This window comes from Megascapheus bottae, chromosome 1 (assembly GCF_031878675.1).
Source record: "Megascapheus bottae isolate mThoBot1 chromosome 1, mThoBot2.hap1, whole genome shotgun sequence".
NCBI lineage: Eukaryota > Metazoa > Chordata > Mammalia > Rodentia > Geomyidae > Megascapheus > Megascapheus bottae.
The window spans coordinates 15,351,441-15,368,771 of record NC_143509.1 but is presented as its reverse complement, the minus strand read 5'-3'; the positions used below and the strand labels follow the sequence as shown (position 1 = coordinate 15,368,771).

General features: G+C 44.7%; 1 protein-coding gene across 1 annotated transcript in view; it reads right to left on the bottom strand.

The window, feature by feature from the left end:
• The window catches only part of Mme (membrane metalloendopeptidase), a 64,031-nt gene that overhangs the window by 20,577 nt on the left and 26,123 nt on the right, over window positions 1-17,331 (bottom strand). The window contains exons 9-15 of the mRNA XM_090337926.1: window positions 10,792-10,926; window positions 8,698-8,799; window positions 7,134-7,270; window positions 6,916-7,009; window positions 5,503-5,631; window positions 4,739-4,837; window positions 1,328-1,408 (exon numbers count right to left, since the gene is read on the bottom strand). Coding sequence (XP_090194052.1) covers window positions 1,328-1,408; window positions 4,739-4,837; window positions 5,503-5,631; window positions 6,916-7,009; window positions 7,134-7,270; window positions 8,698-8,799; window positions 10,792-10,926 — 777 coding nt within the window. The remainder of the gene's footprint in view (window positions 1-1,327; window positions 1,409-4,738; window positions 4,838-5,502; window positions 5,632-6,915; window positions 7,010-7,133; window positions 7,271-8,697; window positions 8,800-10,791; window positions 10,927-17,331) is intronic.

Genomic DNA, 17,331 nt, shown 5'->3' with positions numbered 1-17,331 from the left:
GCTGTAGCCAGTGCTCTCAAGCTGAAGCAGCCGAGGCACAGGAAAGGTAGCCACTTGTCCCTGTCTGAGTGGTGGACCTTGGATTTGAACCAGTGTCTCTCACTTGTCCCTGTCTGAGCGGTGGACCTTAGATTTGAACCAGTGTCTCTCACTTGGCCCTGTTTGAGCGGTGGACCTGGGATTTGAACCAGCGTCTTTCATGTCCTAGCTGCTGCACTGCTCATGGCTCCTGAGCTGGCAAACATAGCAGCTCATACAGGGACAACCCCAGATGTGTTTCCTGCAGGTGGACAGGAGGCAGCATTCATGGCCTTGCAGGCCTCCTCTCGGCTAGTCTCTGTCATGGTCACCCAAGCCCAGGAGGGCTCCTGGGGAAAAACCAAGGTATGGGTCCTGATGGCCACAAGGGGAGTCACATCACTGTCAGCTGACTCTGAAATCAGAACTGCAGTGGCTTTTAGAAACTACAGTCCTTACAATGCATCTCAACCCATGCCACCCCTCAGCCTTCTCCTCCCCGTCCTTCCCGACTCTTGGCCTCCTTGACGTTGTAAAACACACTTCACTGCATCCTCCCTCCTCTCCTCTTCCCATCCTCCCCTCCTCACTTGGTCCTACCCCACCCATTCCAAACTCTCCCTTCCTGGTGTTTATTTTGTTGAAGTTTGCCTCTGCCTTTCTAAGAATGACACAATGTGAGTTCTCCCTTGAATCTACCATAGTTCAACGAACACATTTATACACACTTGCATACCACCCCAACACACTTAGTTTTTAGGTGCATCCTGGCTTCCACATACCAGAGAAAACATGCCACCTTTGTCTTTCTGGGTCTGACTTATTTCACATAACAGAAATGCTTCTAGGTCTTTCTATTTCTCTACAAATGGTCCAGTACCATTCTTTCTAATGGCTGCATTTCAAGTGGTTTCCCTTGTGGGCCTTACTGCCCCATGGCAGGGAAATCTAGCTCCTGGTTCTCATCTACCGACTACCTGTTGCTTTGCAGAGCAAGCAGGATGTGGGTCCCTGGGGCCCACGGGTGGGCTAACTAGAAAGGGGAGAAAGCTGAGGTGAAGCTGCCTGCCATTCATTCCTCCACACCTGCACCCAGGCAGCCCTGACTTTTTGAAAAGGAAAGCATACGGAGAACAAAGCAGCAACACCCAGTGTAAGACAGGGGAATGGAACAGAGCTGGGTTGATGGGGCTCCGTCCTGGCCGCTCCAGGCTTCTGCAGGGGGCGCCATGGAGCAGGGCCCCTGCTCATGAGTTGGAGCTCCTCCTAGCTAGAGCAGGCCTCTGGCCGGCATTAGCCCAGTGCTTACCTCCAAGTACTCATTGTTCAGTTTGTTGTCATTTGAAATGATGTCATCAGGATAGCCGATCCTTTCTTTAATCGCTAAAGCCTAGGAAAATCAAAATATTCACAGTGAGAATGATCCTGTGATTCTAAACGCCCATGTCATTTATCACCAATCAGCAGAGGCGCTGTGGGGTCACTGTTGGTGGAGATTATGTGACAACACTCAGCCAGAGTCCTTTGCCATTGCTTTTGTTCTTGGTTAAAAATAAACAAACCAAAGCCAGGTCTGGAATCTGGTTTCTAATACCCACTTTGCACACCGCTGTGGTTTTACCAAGAAAGCCAAAATGAAAACAGGACCAAGGCCATTGTTTCAAGTGCATTGTGTTATTTTACAGAAGGGTAATAGAGCTTCCAGTCTCACTAGATATAATCATCTTTCCACTTCATTGCTTTGGCTGAGGGAACAGATAAGGGCTTTCATGCTAATGTTCTTTCTGAATATTGATTCCTTGAGTTTTTCTGTTTTCCTTTGTTCCCAGAACTCAGTGCAGCCATCTTCTCAAGTTAAACAAATAACATTAATTCAACAAGCAGAAAACCGCCTTTCCCTTCTTATCCCAGCTTGCATTTATCTTTTATTTACACTTCTAATTTTTATTTTAATTATTTTAAAATTACTTATTTGACTTAGTTATTTAATTATCATTGCTTGTCTATTGCTTTTAAAATTTCTCTCTTGTTTTTGTCACTGGTGACTTTTACTTCTCTCGCATCTTATTATTCTTAATTAATCTAATTAATGTAAGCTTTTCATGGAGAGGGAAGCTTGCATCTCTGAGCTATTTGGTTTGTTAACAAGCGATGTGATCTGGATACAAAATTGTCGTATAAACTTGGGCCCAGGCCTAGCTAGTATGGAAGAGAATTGCCTTGCAGAAGTGTTCACATGTCCACAGAAGAGCCTTACTACTCAAGATGCTGGGAACAACTTTCTACGTGGTAGTGCTTCCTCTGAAGGAAGGTGGTTGGCATGAAATGAACTCACGTGTGCCGGCCTGCGTTCTGGGCTTGAGCGTGGCCAGGAAGCTTTCCCACAGGAATTATTTCCTATACACTTTACCCCAGTGTAGCGCAGCCTGCATGACTGGTGTTTTGTGACAGTGCTTTGGAAATGCCAATCAGAACAAGCCAGCTGGCCATGTCAGACAGGCCACGTCAGACAGGGCCACGTTGTGGCAAGCTGAGACACACACAGACCAATCCAGCAGAGCAGTGAAGGAATTACACAGAGAGAGATGGCCCTGGAAGCCCAGGTTCTAGGCCCAACCCAGCCTAGCTTCTAGGTTCTTTTAAGAGCCCTGAAGGAAAGGAATTTTGTGTGGTTTAATTCTAAGACAGAGCTAAAATCACAGCAGTTTACTCCAGACCCCAACCCCAGTCCAGAGAGGTCTGTTCTTTCTGCCCCCATAGCCAGGGACAGGCCAAGGTGGGAAATGCTCCTGCCTGCTTTTCCCACAGACGCCTTCCTCCCAGCTCTTACGTAGTCACAAAGACAACAAGCACAGTAAACATAATGTTTTCCCAGGAATCTTGCATTTATTGTTATGCAAGATACTGACACCAAAAGTCTCATTTAAAGTTGCTCCTGGAGGGTAGTTAGGAATAATTATAAAAATATTTCATCAACATCCCTTAGCTCAAGTTTACTGACACAAAAGTAACATACCATGTAACACTTAAATAGCAATGTAGTAATCATTTTTTCTTTTCTAAGCAGTACCAAAAAGTTAAATAGGGGCTATTTTAGGTGTATAAATGGATTTTTATATTGCAAAAAAGGGTGAATTTAGAGTGCTTGATAGAGATATTATGACATTTGAACTAATAATATATTTTCCTTAAATTCACAAGTCCTTATTTGTTCATACAGGATTTTCCTCTTGTTTTCTAAAGTCTTTCGATAAACAGGATTGCATTAAACTGCAGAGCTCCTGCATGGCAAAGGATACCGTTAACAAGATAAAATATCCTGCAAATAGGGAAATGATCTTCAGTAGCTTCACAATAGACAAGGGCCTCATACCTAAAATATATGTAGTACGCAAAAAAAATTAACCCCCCCCAAAACAAATCCTCAAAGAAATGAGCAGCCTAATAATAAGTGGGCTAAAGATTTACAGAGACGTCTCTGAAGAGGAAATAAGAATGGCCTATAGACACGAAGAAATGCTCGACATCTCTGGTCATAAAAGAAATGCAAATCAAAACCATATTGAGATTCTACCTCACCCCAGTTAGAATGGCCATGATCAAGAAAACAAATAATAGTAGATACTGGCTGGGATATAGACAAAAGGGAACACTACTACACCGTTGGTGGGAATGTAAACTGGTTCAACCACTCTGGAAAGCATTATGGAGGTTCCTCAAAGGACTAGACACATAGCTCCCCTATGACCCAGCAATTCCACACCTTGGCATTTACCCAAACATCCAGAAATAAGGACATCCTAAAGCCGCTAGCACAATGATGTTCATTGCAGCACTATTTATCATAGCTAAGATATGGAACCAACCCAGATGCCCCTCAGTGAATGAGTGGATCAAGTACATGTGGATATATACACAATGAAATTCTATGCTGCCATCGGAAAGAATGGTGCCATTCCAAACATAAGGAAATGGAAAGACTTGGAAAGTAGAATAAGCCAGACCCAAAGGAACATAGGCTCCATGGTTTCCCTCCTTTGTAATAATTAGTATTTGTCTAGGGTAGTTCTAGTAGAGGATCATAATAGCTCAATAGCTATGTATATATGACCTCATACAATGATGCTAATCAAAATGAACTCCGAGATATGGAAATAAGAGTGTTTTGTTCCTTAGCACATTGTATGCAGTTATTACTTTTTTTTTCTTTCCCCCACTTTGGCTTACCCCCTGTTGTCACTGTTTATTTGAGTAACCTTTGTTTTGCATATAAGTTTGGTTTTGGGTGGGAAGGGAATCAGAAATGGTGAGACAAAGGACAAAGGATGAATCAATGCAACAGTGATACACACTAGACACTAGTTGGAAATAAACTTTACAAATGTGGGGGGGAGAGCAGGAGAAAATGAGAAAGTAGCATTGTTTGATGAGAAATGTATTGATAATCACACTGTGTAACTGTAACTACTCTGTACATCACCTTTACAACAAAAAAATAAAGAAAATCCTAATATTAAGGTTTTAAACTAAATATGGATTGTGCTTTTTGTTACTGTTATAAAAAATTCTTATGAAAAGACTTTATCCATGAAACTGGAAATGTATTTCAAAGGAGCTTGGAACTTTTCACACCATATTTAGTTATAATTTTTCTTTAGTATTTTGTAGTTAATTTCTTACTATAAAGAAAATTTTACTTATAGCCCCTCTAGGTTTTTACCTTCTCTTCAGCTTTTTTCTTGGTTTCTGCATCCATCCACGTGAGGTCATCCAACGTCTGAATAAAAACTTCTCGGATCTCAGCAATCAGATTTTCAACCTCAGATAAAGAGAACAGAAGCCACAGATAGGCTTGCATGCTTCTTTGCGTCTCAAAGGTGTAAACACAGAGCAGCATGCTGTCTTTGTAGAAGGCCATACATGTTAACACATGTAAATCGAGAGGCAAATTATGATCAAACAAATGAACATAGGGGATCATTCTACTTGAAAATGTTCTTACTGTATATTCCTGTATTCCTGTCTGTTCTTACTCTGATGCCAATTCCATTATCTATTCATCTGTTCATCTCACACAAATATTCATGTTGAAGAACTGCCATTACTGAATCACTATCCGTTGGTATGGAAAGTAATGACCCTATTTCCCTTGCAAAAAACTATCAAAACCTTAGCTGATTAACACTTAAATGAGTAAAAGGTTAATTAAGCATGAAGCAGAATCTCAATACATCCTTAGCTGGGCTGGTAAATTCACTGTCTTTTCAGTAATGGTGAAAAATGGAGTCTTTCCTATCCCTCCAGAACCCCTGGACATCAGCACTGCACATATCTAGACCACCACCACGATCCCGTCCTCACATATCTAGACCACCACCACACTCCCGGCCTTGTCCTCACAGATCTAGACCACCATCACGCTCCCGTCCCCACAGGCCTAGGCCAAGGTATCATGGGCTCCCATCCCCTGGCCTGAGGCAGTACCACGTGCTTGCTGTCCCCCGCGAACGCCTCTTCCACGTAAAGTCGCCCCACAGCATTTTCCATGTTTCCGTTAACGTAGTTGGCGCAGCGTCGCCAGGTCGCCGTCTCCGAGGTTGTGCCGTACAGAGCCTGTGGAGGGCCAGGGTAAGGGTGCTGCCGGCTGTCCGGTGGCAGGCATCCCTGGTGTGGGCTCGGGGTGTGGGCTCGGAGCTGAGGCCTCGCCCTGCCTCCTCTCATAAAATGTACTCCAGCCAGGATCTTTACTTAAAATCAGCCCGTGAACTGTGTATATGTTCAGTGGCGTGCCTCAGGAGAACTTTTGGCCATTATAAGTTAATATCCTTCTAGAAAGCCTTGCAAAAGCAAATATTGTACTCATTACATAAACGTGTGCAATAAATGTAACAGAGGGGAAAATATTCTACAGAAAAGAACACATTGCTGGTTTCATTTTTTTAATGCTTTAGCAGAACTTGGAGTACCTTAGAACAACTGAAGTATCAGGGGATTAACCTTGGTAAAGGAAATATAGCACACTACCCCTTTTTGTTTTCTTTAAAGCATGGCTATGCTTTCTTTTTAAGAAGGGGAGATGGGAGTTTTCCAGGTTTTTTCTTTTTTCTTTCCAGGACATTAGTCAAGGTAGCTTAGGGTTTCTCCTTCTGCTCCTCTTTCACCAGGACTACAGCAGCTCTTTACACGGTAAATTCTCTACAGCCTACAGCAAGGCCTCAGACTGTTTCTCCCAATAGGCCTGTTCCCAATGGATTTTCCATGTCAATCTGATCTATTTGCATCTATGTCCAGTGGGCTAAGGGCCCAAAAATCAGGTTCATTGAGACAGATGCCCTGCCATGGCTTTTAACACAGCCACAGTGGCAACCACAGAATTCAGTGTTCACCTCCGCCTGCACACACAGCCCTGCCTCTCCATGGAGGCCTAGGCGTCAGGAGGCCACGGGAGCTCATGTCAGGATGGCATGGTCTGTGGGGCAGTGCCCACACAGCGTGCCCTAGACATATGCAAGGCAACTAGCACTTGGCATTTTGTGTGTGTGCATGGAAAAAGTTCACCCTTTTCTAGCAGGGAACATGGCAAACATTCCTAACTGGAGGCCAATCTTTTATGCTGTAAGTCTTTTTTTTTTAAATATTTTATTTATTTATTTATTTATCTATCTATTTATTTATTTGCCAGTCCTGGGCTTGAGCTCAGGGACTGAGCTCTGTCCTTGGGATTTCTCAAGGCTAGAGCTCTACCACTTGAGCCTCAGCACCACTTTTGGCTTTTTCCTGTGTATGTGATGCCGAGGAATTGAACCCGGGTCTTCATGCATGCTAGGCAGGCATTCTACCACTAGGCCAAACTCCCGGCCCTATGCTGTAAGTCTTAAAGAAAGATTATTTCTTCACCTTGCGGAAGGCATTTCTGGACTCCTTGTAGGTTCGGCTGAGGCTGCTTACAAGATCCATTATGAATCTCCAGGCCATTAAATTTTGCAGATCTCTGTGAAACAAAACAAAACAAAACAAAAAACCCACCATTCAGCAACAGAAAACATGAGGCTGTGTGGCTTCTGAAGAGCGAAATGAAATGCCAGCTCCGGGCTCGGGTGTTCCAACACACCTACCTGGCAGAATATCTGGTAAGAATGGGCTTAAGTTTGGTTAAATATTGTCGATCATAAACAACAACATCTTCCTCACTGGGGATACTGATATTCACAGTCGACATGATTTCGTTTGTGAAGTTGGACCAGCTGAATGGCTGGAAAGAAACAAAAGAGCAGGCACAAAACATTCAGTAAAGACAGACTTTTCTTAATTCCAACATTCAATGACGATTAGAAGGTCAGGCGTGGAAGGGCTCATTAACAGCTCTGTTTATTTGTTTGGGATATCTCCTCAATTGTTTCAATCAGCTGTTAAGTAAAAATTAGTTGGGTAACATGATTATTCAGATAGCAGAATTAAACCAACCATTTAAGGGAAGCAACAAAGCTTCAAGCCTCACGAACAGACCGTACAACTAGATATTAGATCCATTGTCATCTTCTCACTTTACCCAATATAAAAAAAAAGAAAAAGCAAATTTGGTTTTCAGAATATAACTTTTGGGGCTTATGCAAAAATGAAAATGAGTACAAAATGTCTTTTAAGTGTATATTTCTGTGATTGTGGATGATGGTTCACTTTGTTTGACGTCAATGAACAGAATACCTGTGAATATTTTAAATATTGAATAAAAATTTAAAAAGGTGGGAAAAATTGATGTTAATAAATTCTTTAATAAAGTTTTTTTAAAAGGTAGAACAAATAAAATAAGTGGATATTAATGAGCAATGGATTTTAACACACTAAAACTGCTCAGGTGAAGCCAGGCCAAAAAACATATTTTAAACTATTAGTATTAGACCAAAAGTCATCTAGGTTTTGTAATTCAGGAGCTAAGTTTAGAATTTCTAGAAGATAAACTCTTGTCTCTTACTTCTTAAATGGAGTCTACATCTTAGACTCTTAGGTGCTGTGCTAAAGACTTGGCTTCCTCTGGCAGTTTAGACACATTTATTATACAAATAGCACATTGAAAAGTTTCTTTAAGATACTAAACTATCCTTGCTAACAAGAATTAGAGTTACAGATTGATACTACGTCATCTTCCATCCCTATGCTTCAAGGAGCACCCAAGTACAGACACACAACTCCAAAATGACATGGTTACAAACTAGCTAAAGTAAAAAGAACTGCATTCCCACTTATAAATAGAATCTATGAGACAGACTGTCTTCTGCCTTCTGTATTCTACTTCTCTATCATTGTTTAGAACGCCTCTAGAGATGGCCTTGAAACTATCAACAGTTCTGTGAATAAATTATCCTGATTTAGGACTTAAGGAGAAATTCAGTGTTTTATTATTCGACAGCCTAAAGACTATACAATGATCTCAAAGATTCCCCCTCACAATCTCTGCTATTGTTTCTAAGATTATTGCATACCTTTATTGAATGCTAATTTAAAATTTATTCTAACTACATGTGAAATGATTTCTAATGGTCCTTTTTGTAAAAGGCCAGTGTCATCTAAATTAATTTTGAATTTTAAATCCTGTCAACAAATAAATCAATGAACTTTAAAACACAGTATTTTAATTTTAGGACACAGTATAATAAGAGGGCCAAGGAAACCCCTGCTCACCTTGCCATTGATTTCGAGTGAGAAGTTATTTTGGAGCTGGGCCACTGTCATTTTGTTGTAAAGAAGCATTGGGTCATTTCGATCTTCAGATTTAGTTGTAGCCTAGAGATAATATTTTTTTCATGATTATCTTAGAATTAAAGGAATTCCTTAGAAAAAATATAACTATAACTATAAATATAACTATACCAAGGAAAGGAAAAAGGTGTTCACTATGGCCTATATGGAACTTGTTTTGTGATTTCTTTTGTCATACTGGAAATGAAAATGAAATTCAAGCTTTTATGCATTTGGTATTTTAAGCTTTTATGCATTTGGTAATAATTTTCAATATGTGGCTATGTGTTGTCTTTAAAATTCTTCAAAACTCTTTTGTATATCTTGACACATTACTGAGCCACATAAGCCATATTTGTGGATCAGTGGCCTGTTCAACTAAATCCTGCTTCATAGGATAACTTTCTCCAGCTCATCTCTCATGGACTCCAGTCTCAGTCCCTCCACCCTTTTCAAGGTCTCAAGAGTCCAGCCAAGAAAAAAAAATTGCCACCATAATTTATGGCAAACAAAAGAAAAGTCAGGTTGTGAGGTAGCTGTTTTTCCTAATTTCCTGCCCTCTCCCATCCTATCCAATGACAACTCAGCTCTCTACTCAAAAGCAGCCAATTAGCCGGGTATGGGGGCTCACACCTGTTGTCCGAGTTTCTCAGGAGATCTGAGGATCGTGGTTCAAAGCCAGTCCAGGCATGAAAGCTCATGAGACTCTTATCTTCAATTAACTACTAGAAAACTGGAAGTGGCGCTATGACTCAAGGGGGAGGGCGGTAGCCTTGAGCTGAAGAGCTTGGGGACAGCGCCCAGGCCCAGAGTTCAAACCACATGACAAAAAAAAAAAAAGGTAGCCAATTTTATTTTGTTATAAGACACATTATACTGCATCCCTCTAATCAGTGGCTAGAATGAGTAAACATGAATTTAAGTGAACAGAGACAAGGTAAGGGAAAAGATTACTTGGTGACAATGGCCAAAATGTTTTCCAGAGGCAATCAGGTGTATGACAGCAGTCACCCTTGCTATTCCTGTAGGCTATTCGGTGGTGGACACCATCAGAGAAGCACAGGCAGTGCTCACAGCGGCTGAGACCCCCTGCCTGCTCAGAGACCAGACATGCCAGAAAGAGTACAGCTCCATCTCTACAGAGCCAAGGCTGAGTGGAGGGAGAGCTGGGCCAGCAGAGAAGTACAGTCCCTGTCAGGGCTGCCCCCACACTTCTGTGCCCTGGCAGAACCACATGGAGCCCATCAGACTGCATCCACCACCATCCACCCAGCTGTAGCCCTCAGCAGTCTGGCTAGACCTGGAGACTTGGCTCCATGCAGCCCAGGAAAGCTAGTTTCCTCTGAGATCGTCTTTCTTTAAAGAATCTGATAAGGCCCCGGGCCGTAGGGAGGCGCTGGGCTGCTCTGAGTATGGGTTCAGTGAATCCAGACACTAAGTAGAGTCAACATTTGCTGGCTCCTGACCACAGGGCCCCACTCCAGGGCCATCAGATAACCAAGTGCCAGCTCAGACTCCAGCATTCACCAGGACCACAGACCTGCACACACCACACATCCTGGGCCCAAGGCTCAGCTTGGCTCCCTGCTGGGAGCTCAGCAGTCTGGAAGCCAGCCCTTGGCCTCTCGCCATGTTTGTGGCCAGCACTTCATGGTGGAGGGATTCACACTGATCTCCGTGCTCATTTTAAATTCCAAAACTACAAAATAAAGTCCAGTTGTTCACAACAGCAAAGCTTTTTGTGTGTCAATCTCACCTACTCTGGGTGTGTTTAACTCCGTAAGGCTCCCAAAAACTGAAATTTCACTATAACGTTCTATCAATTTAGCTTTTGATCCAATTTACTCAAAGGCACACAACAGTTTGACTGCCACCCAGTTTACAATAAAGCCCTCCAGTTTCAAAGGCTCTGGCAGCAGTCAGAGATGCCTTCATTATGGTAGCAGCAGGTACACTTGTGCCCTTACCACAGGAGAGGGGGAGGGGAAAGCCCCAGCTGACATTATTCAGTATATCAGAAAAGAAAATATGTTTTACGTTTGCAATTTCTTTTTCCAGTTCCATAACTTTATTCATCTCCAGAGCAATCTGGTTCTCATCAATAGGCAATCCCTCCTCCTGACGAACCAATTTGGCCACAGAAATCATAAAATCCACGTATGCCGTACAAGCCTGCAAGAAATAAATGGGAAAATGTTAGAGAAGTTTCTTATATCCATCATGGTAGTCTAGCTCAAAATGATCCTTCTCCTCACTGGAAACAAGTCAGAGGTGATGCTGACATACCACAGCTCAGTCAGTACAGAGGGGAAGTGCAGTAAAGGGTTTGCTTTTCATAGCAGATGAAGCACAGTGAGACAGAAACCCTTTCCTAAGTCCTAAAAGAAATGACCCACACAGATTCTTAGAAGACAAAGTTATCTTTTCATTAGAGCATAAATCTGTGGCTCAGTGGTAGAGCACTTCCTTAGCAAGCACAAAGCCCTGTGTTCTAACACCAGGACAGCCAAACAAGCAAAAAGTTGCAATAACTACTTTATGCCCACTGCCTGTGGAAGTCATGGAATGTTCAATCTAATCATTTTACCTTGATGAGAAAGAAACTGCAATAGACAGGCACTGGTGTCTCACATCTGTAATCCTAGCTACTTAGAAGACTGAGATCTGAGAATTAGGTTTCAGAAAAGTTTTTTTTTGAGTCTCTTATCTCCAATTAACCACTCACAAACAGGAAGTGGCGCTGTGGCTTAAACCAGTAGATGCTAGCCTTGAGGGAGGGTGCCTGGGCCCTGAGTTCAAGCCCCACAACCAACAATAATAGAATTGCAAATTCCTTCCTGAGAAATAATCCCATCTTGTTTTTCCTTACTGGACAGTAAATTCCTTACCCAAACCCATTCTTCTCAGGTTTTCTTTGTTCAGAGCTACCATGAAAGTTTTTATGTTTGAGGAGAACACAGCTGCATACTGAAATAATATGATCAGGAAATCTGTCCTTATTGTCAGATCACACAGTAATTCTTCATGAGACTGCTCTCAGGAGCTCCTGAGTGTGTTTAGTTTATGTATGCCACAAGACCCTCAGCGCAGAGGGATTTCACTGTACGATGCCGTCCGATGTCAGCTCTCAATTCCTTTACTTTTGATCCTCAGATGCATTTTGGTTTGCAGATGTAAGCTACAAATGAGTTATTTTCTCATCCACCCCTTATAGACCATGCGAATGCCTTACGCATCACATTCAATGCAACCCAGGAAGTCAAATCTCCCTTTGTTCAATCTAAACTTTCTGCTGCTTCTGAGCCATCATTTCCCATCAGCAATTAAAGTACAATTGTATCTCACTTGAAATGTACCTCACATTTAGGTTCCTATCACCAGCGGCCAAGCAGGTCAAAGTTAACTGGAAAAATAATGGTCTCACCTTGGGAGTGGAGGTGGGGCCCTCTGTGCTTCCAAGGCTAGATTCCAGGGCAGAGACAAGTGAAGGCCTAATGTGGATGATAAAATGTCCAACACTTGCTTTCAAGAATAGTTTCTATCCCTACCAACTGCTCATAAGCAAAGGACGCATTATTCACAGTGGTCCATTACAAGACTAACAGGGAAATGAAATGAGGCTGCCATGCCAGGACCAAGCAGAAGGGGCAAATCTGATCCACGTGCTATCCATGTCAGTTGCATGCTAAATTAAACAGCCTCCTAGGAAGCTTCTTTCTTATAGGAAGGGTCTGTGCGGCTGTGCTCGCCTCCTCTTCTTCCTTCTCCTTCAGTCCTCCCCATTCTTCTCCCCTCTTCTTCTTCCCTTTTTCCTCTTCTCCTCCCCTTCTTTCCCCCTCCTCTCTTTCTTCCCCTTCCCTCTTCCTCCTTTCCTCTTCTTCCCTGGCCCCCCATTTTCTCACCCCCACCTGCCAACTTCTCTATTCAGGCAGCTGCTTCTCCCAGGAGAACGAATAGCATTCAGCTGTGAATCTGCATAAAAAATGAATCACTAAGGTAACAGAAATGAATGTACATATATATATATATATATACACATACACAGACACACATGCACACTTTCATATTTCTCTATATTCTTGCCAACTCCATTCCTTTCCTATTAAAAGGTAATCAGAATTCTTGTTTCATGTTGCAATAAACAAGCTCATCTGAGTTCATGAGGTATGGACCCCCGCTCCGCAAGCAGAAGCTGGCAGTGTTTTGAATGATCCGCATTCACAGCAAATAAATCCATCTCCTTCTGCAGGGAATATTACTATGAAGGTGATGGTAATTTGAATTTTCCAATATCTACCCACTGAGATTTTTCTTTGCACGATGCTGAGTATTTCTATGAATGAGGTGAGAAGAGAATTGGGGCCCCGTGAGCTTCTTTTTGCTCTGAGCCAGCTCTGCTTGCACATCTGCAGCTGCGGCGAGGGCAGAAAGCTACCAGGACCCAGCCCGGGCTTCCTACCCTGGGCCCTGCCTGGTCTGCATTCCCTGTCATCTAGTGTGTTAACGGGACCTGCCACAGTGGTCAGAAACCTGTGTTAGGACCTTGAGCGACCTTCCTGGCTTCCAAATGACCCAGGGTTTATCAGCATTCAAGCTGGCTGCTACAGTTCCTGCCCTTGTCAGGATGTGACTCTGCTGTGAAGCCATGGCTTGTTTTAAGAATTGAGACTACAGACGCCTGTGTCTCTGACATTCATGAAGTCAATTTTTCTTCCCCCACCACAGTGTGGTTTGAACTTGAGACAAGTAAATTCTCTGCTAGGGCTCGAGCCACTCCATGCTTTAAAGAGATAAGGATGAGGATGACGACAATGATAACTTGCTAGCAATGGAAAGAACTGACCCCAGGACCTTGGACATGCTGGGCAATCACTATTTGATGTGAACCAACCTCCAGCACTTCAAATTAGCTTCTTTTTAGTCAGCCAGTGATCATGAGTGGAGAAGGCCCCAAGAAAATCTCTCCACAGCCTCCGAGCAGGAATCAATGGTTAAATTCTGGCTCCGACAAGAGCTGTTTTAAGGGGATGGCTGTGTGAAAGGGAAGGATGAAGTCCATAAAACAGCCACTGGGTGGAGAGTTAAGCCACACATGGCCCCAGAGACCAGCCCCATAGTGCAGTGTCCCACCAGCACTGCCCTCCTGCAGCGGGCCGGACAAGGACATGTGGCAAAGTGGCTGGAGCCATTTTAATACAGCCCTTCCTGCCTCCGTGTCATGGCTGATGAGGGACGGTGAGAGCCAGGGAGGAGAAGCACCTCTCTCCACTCAGACTGGCAGGTCCCTGGGTACTTTGGAGGACCCATCAGTTAAGGAATCGGAGGCTCCACTCTCAGGGGATTTGTTTAGGACACTGGCTCTTAGCAGTGGTGTGTCTGCCCTGAGAAGGAAATTGGGTAGTGCAGGCAGAGAGGACTGAGCAGGGCAGAGCTGTGTGATTCTTGGCCGAGAGGTGGGGGAGATGTGGTTTGCTGGGGGGCTGCATAGGAGCTGGACTATAATAGATGGGGTTCCTCTCACAATGGCCAGGGTATATCCCAGCTGACACGTGGCAGCCAGCACAGAGAGGGAGCAGCCACCGAGTGTCTGAAAAGACCCAGAGCAGAAAGGAGGAACAGTGCAAACCCACGCAGGATGCAGACCCGGGGCCTGTGTCCCCAGGGGTCTCCTGTCCAGTGCACAGTGTCCAGGGCTCCCTTGGGTCCTCAGAGGCCCAGACGTGCATGGGGTGCCCCCCGGGTTTGGGAAGGGAACAGAGATCTCATAGTCAGGCCCAACTTCCAAAGCATGTCCGGTTGTATTGATGAGGTTCCCAGGTCCCCACACACAAGCAAAGGGATCTGCGAGCTACACACACACACACACACACATACACACACACACACACACACACACACACACAGACCCATAAGCCTCACACACAAATGCTCAAAAAACCACGAGCCTCACACATGTACAAAGGGACCCATGAGCCTCAGAAACACATGTGCATAGGGACCTACGAGCCACACACACACACACACACACACACACACGTGCAAAGGGAACCATGAGACACACACAAGTGTGAAGTGATCCAGAAGCCTCACACACACATGTCCAAAGGGACCCACAAGCCTCACACACACATGCAAAGGGAATCATGAGCCTCACACACACACACATGTGTGAAGGGACCCATGAGCCTCACACACACATGTGAAGGGACTCACAAGCTTCACATACACATACAAAGGACTCACAAACCTCACAAACATGTGCAAAGGATGCACAAGGCCTGTTGAGGGTGTGGGAAGAGGAGAAGGGAGGATGGTGTGTGTGTCAGAAATAATACCCTTGTACAATTAGTCAACACGAATACAAACTTTAAGATGACCAAGAAAGCTCATTCTGGAAGTACCCATCTGTCCATTCATCCACCCACCCATCCACTCACCCATCCACCCATCCATCCACCCATCCACCCACCCATCCATCCACCCTACTCCCACTCTCCTACTGTATTGCTCTTTTATTCTTATAGCACTATCTCAATTTATCTTTTTTCTTGACTTATTTACTTGTTCCTTTAGTGTCTGTCTCTCACACCGGCAGGTGGTTCACGAGAGCAGAGATCTGTTTCCTAGGAGACCTTGATCACACTGAGAAAAGCCTGGTCCTCAGCTCCCACCACGGACAGGGAGCGGGCACCACAGTCCTCTCCAGGTTTAGTCTCGACTCCTGGGGTCCTTCTTAGCTTCAAGACCACACACCTTCGCTCGAGCTCCTTCACAGGTAGACAGGGCTTAGGGGTTTCCTGTCCATTTTCCCTCTGATTTAGACACACATGCATTCCATGATTGGGACATCTCTTTGGCTTTGGTCCATGTGGCCACATTCCAAGTTCTTTTGGCATTCTGAGGACACCCCCTTCTTCCTCCTCCTCTCCTCCTCCTCCTGCTCCTCCTCCTCCTCCTCCTCCAATCACTCACTGCTGCGAAGCTTGCTTCCCACCACCTGCCTGACAGCGCCTCTGCCTGTCCAGAATGGCTTCTTTAGCCCAGCAGGTTACTCACGTGTGTTGTAGTCCTGAAATGCAGTGTGGGCACTGTGCATACATGTGAAATACATTGTGATGACTCATGTGTGAATGGACACATGACATGCACTATGGTGCTCGTGTTCAGGTGTACATGTGTGTGCACACAGGCACATGACATGCAGGATGCTTGTGTGTGTGTGCACACAGACATGTGGCATGCATCATGATGACCTTGTGTGAATACACACATGGGCACAAGAAATACATGATGCTCATGTGTGTGCAGACACATGACATGCATGATGTTTGTGTATGTGCACATGTGAAATGTGTCGTGATGCTTGTGTGCAGATGTGTACATGCATGTGCACACCGAGGCATGTGACCTATGTGATGCTCTTGGGTGTGGACATGCCCACATGTGAACCACATCATGATTTTCATGTGAGCTGCATCCTGATGCTCGTGTGTATGTGTGTGTGTGTGTGTGTGCATGAGTGTAGATGAGTACAGTGGTTGCACTCTCACACAGTGTGGCTGCATTTTCACACAGCATGGCTGCCCTCTCACACAGTGTGGCTGCCCTCTCTCACAGCGTGGCTGCCCTCTCCCACAGCGCATGTCTGTGTTCAGGAAGCCTGGCTGGTCCACACGGCCCCCTGGTCACCAGTGTCTGCTGTTTGCATTTAGATTCTTTAGGTTCCTAGTCCACAGGTCCATGGACTCCCCCGCAGTAGGAGACAGAGGGCCACAGGGCCCGGCCATGGCCTCCTCTGTGTGGCAGAGGCTCTGCACAGAGTCAGGAGAACTAAAACTGCTCCTTGGTGCGGGTCCAGTGCTGGGCTCTCCATGCTCTGTCCCAGCACAGAAGCTTGCCAGCCACGTGTGCACATGCACAAATACAAGCTTAACACTTCCAATCCCACTCATTAATACAACTTGTAAAATCAGTGAAACCCTCCAATTCTAAAATACCAAGAACTTCAGAACTAACACGAACCCTGTAAGTAAAAAAACAACCATACCACGTTCAAGAGTGCCATGTTCCACTGAGTGTGATGTGCACAGACACACCATTATCTCGTATCTTTCAGAAAAACGAAGAACAAACAAGAAACATCACCATGTTGAGTGATTTCAGAAAGACCTCAGAGAGGGGGAAATCTCTGTACATTAGAATGGTGGGGGCAGAGTGAGTCCAAGGTTTGACGTACTGAGCTAAGGACTGAGCTGGGAGGACAGATCAGGCTTGGCTCACACTGAGGCTTTAGGATTGTCGAAGCCAACTACCAAATAACACCCAGGCCAACATCGCAGGACTCAAACCTCCCCTCCTGTCCAACTGCACAGGACTCACCACCATCCTGCTTTTACCCGTGCTGTCCCTTGTGTTGGTGAGGCTGAGCACAATGATGCTGTCCAATGGGGCCCAGTTGTGGTGAAAGGAAGAGCAGCGGGGGTCAGCTGCAGTGGGGAGGGAGGCCCAGGGAAGGTGGACCAGTGTGAGAACCAGAGGGTGGATGCCCTGTTTGCCTGGTCCTCAAAAGGTTCTAGA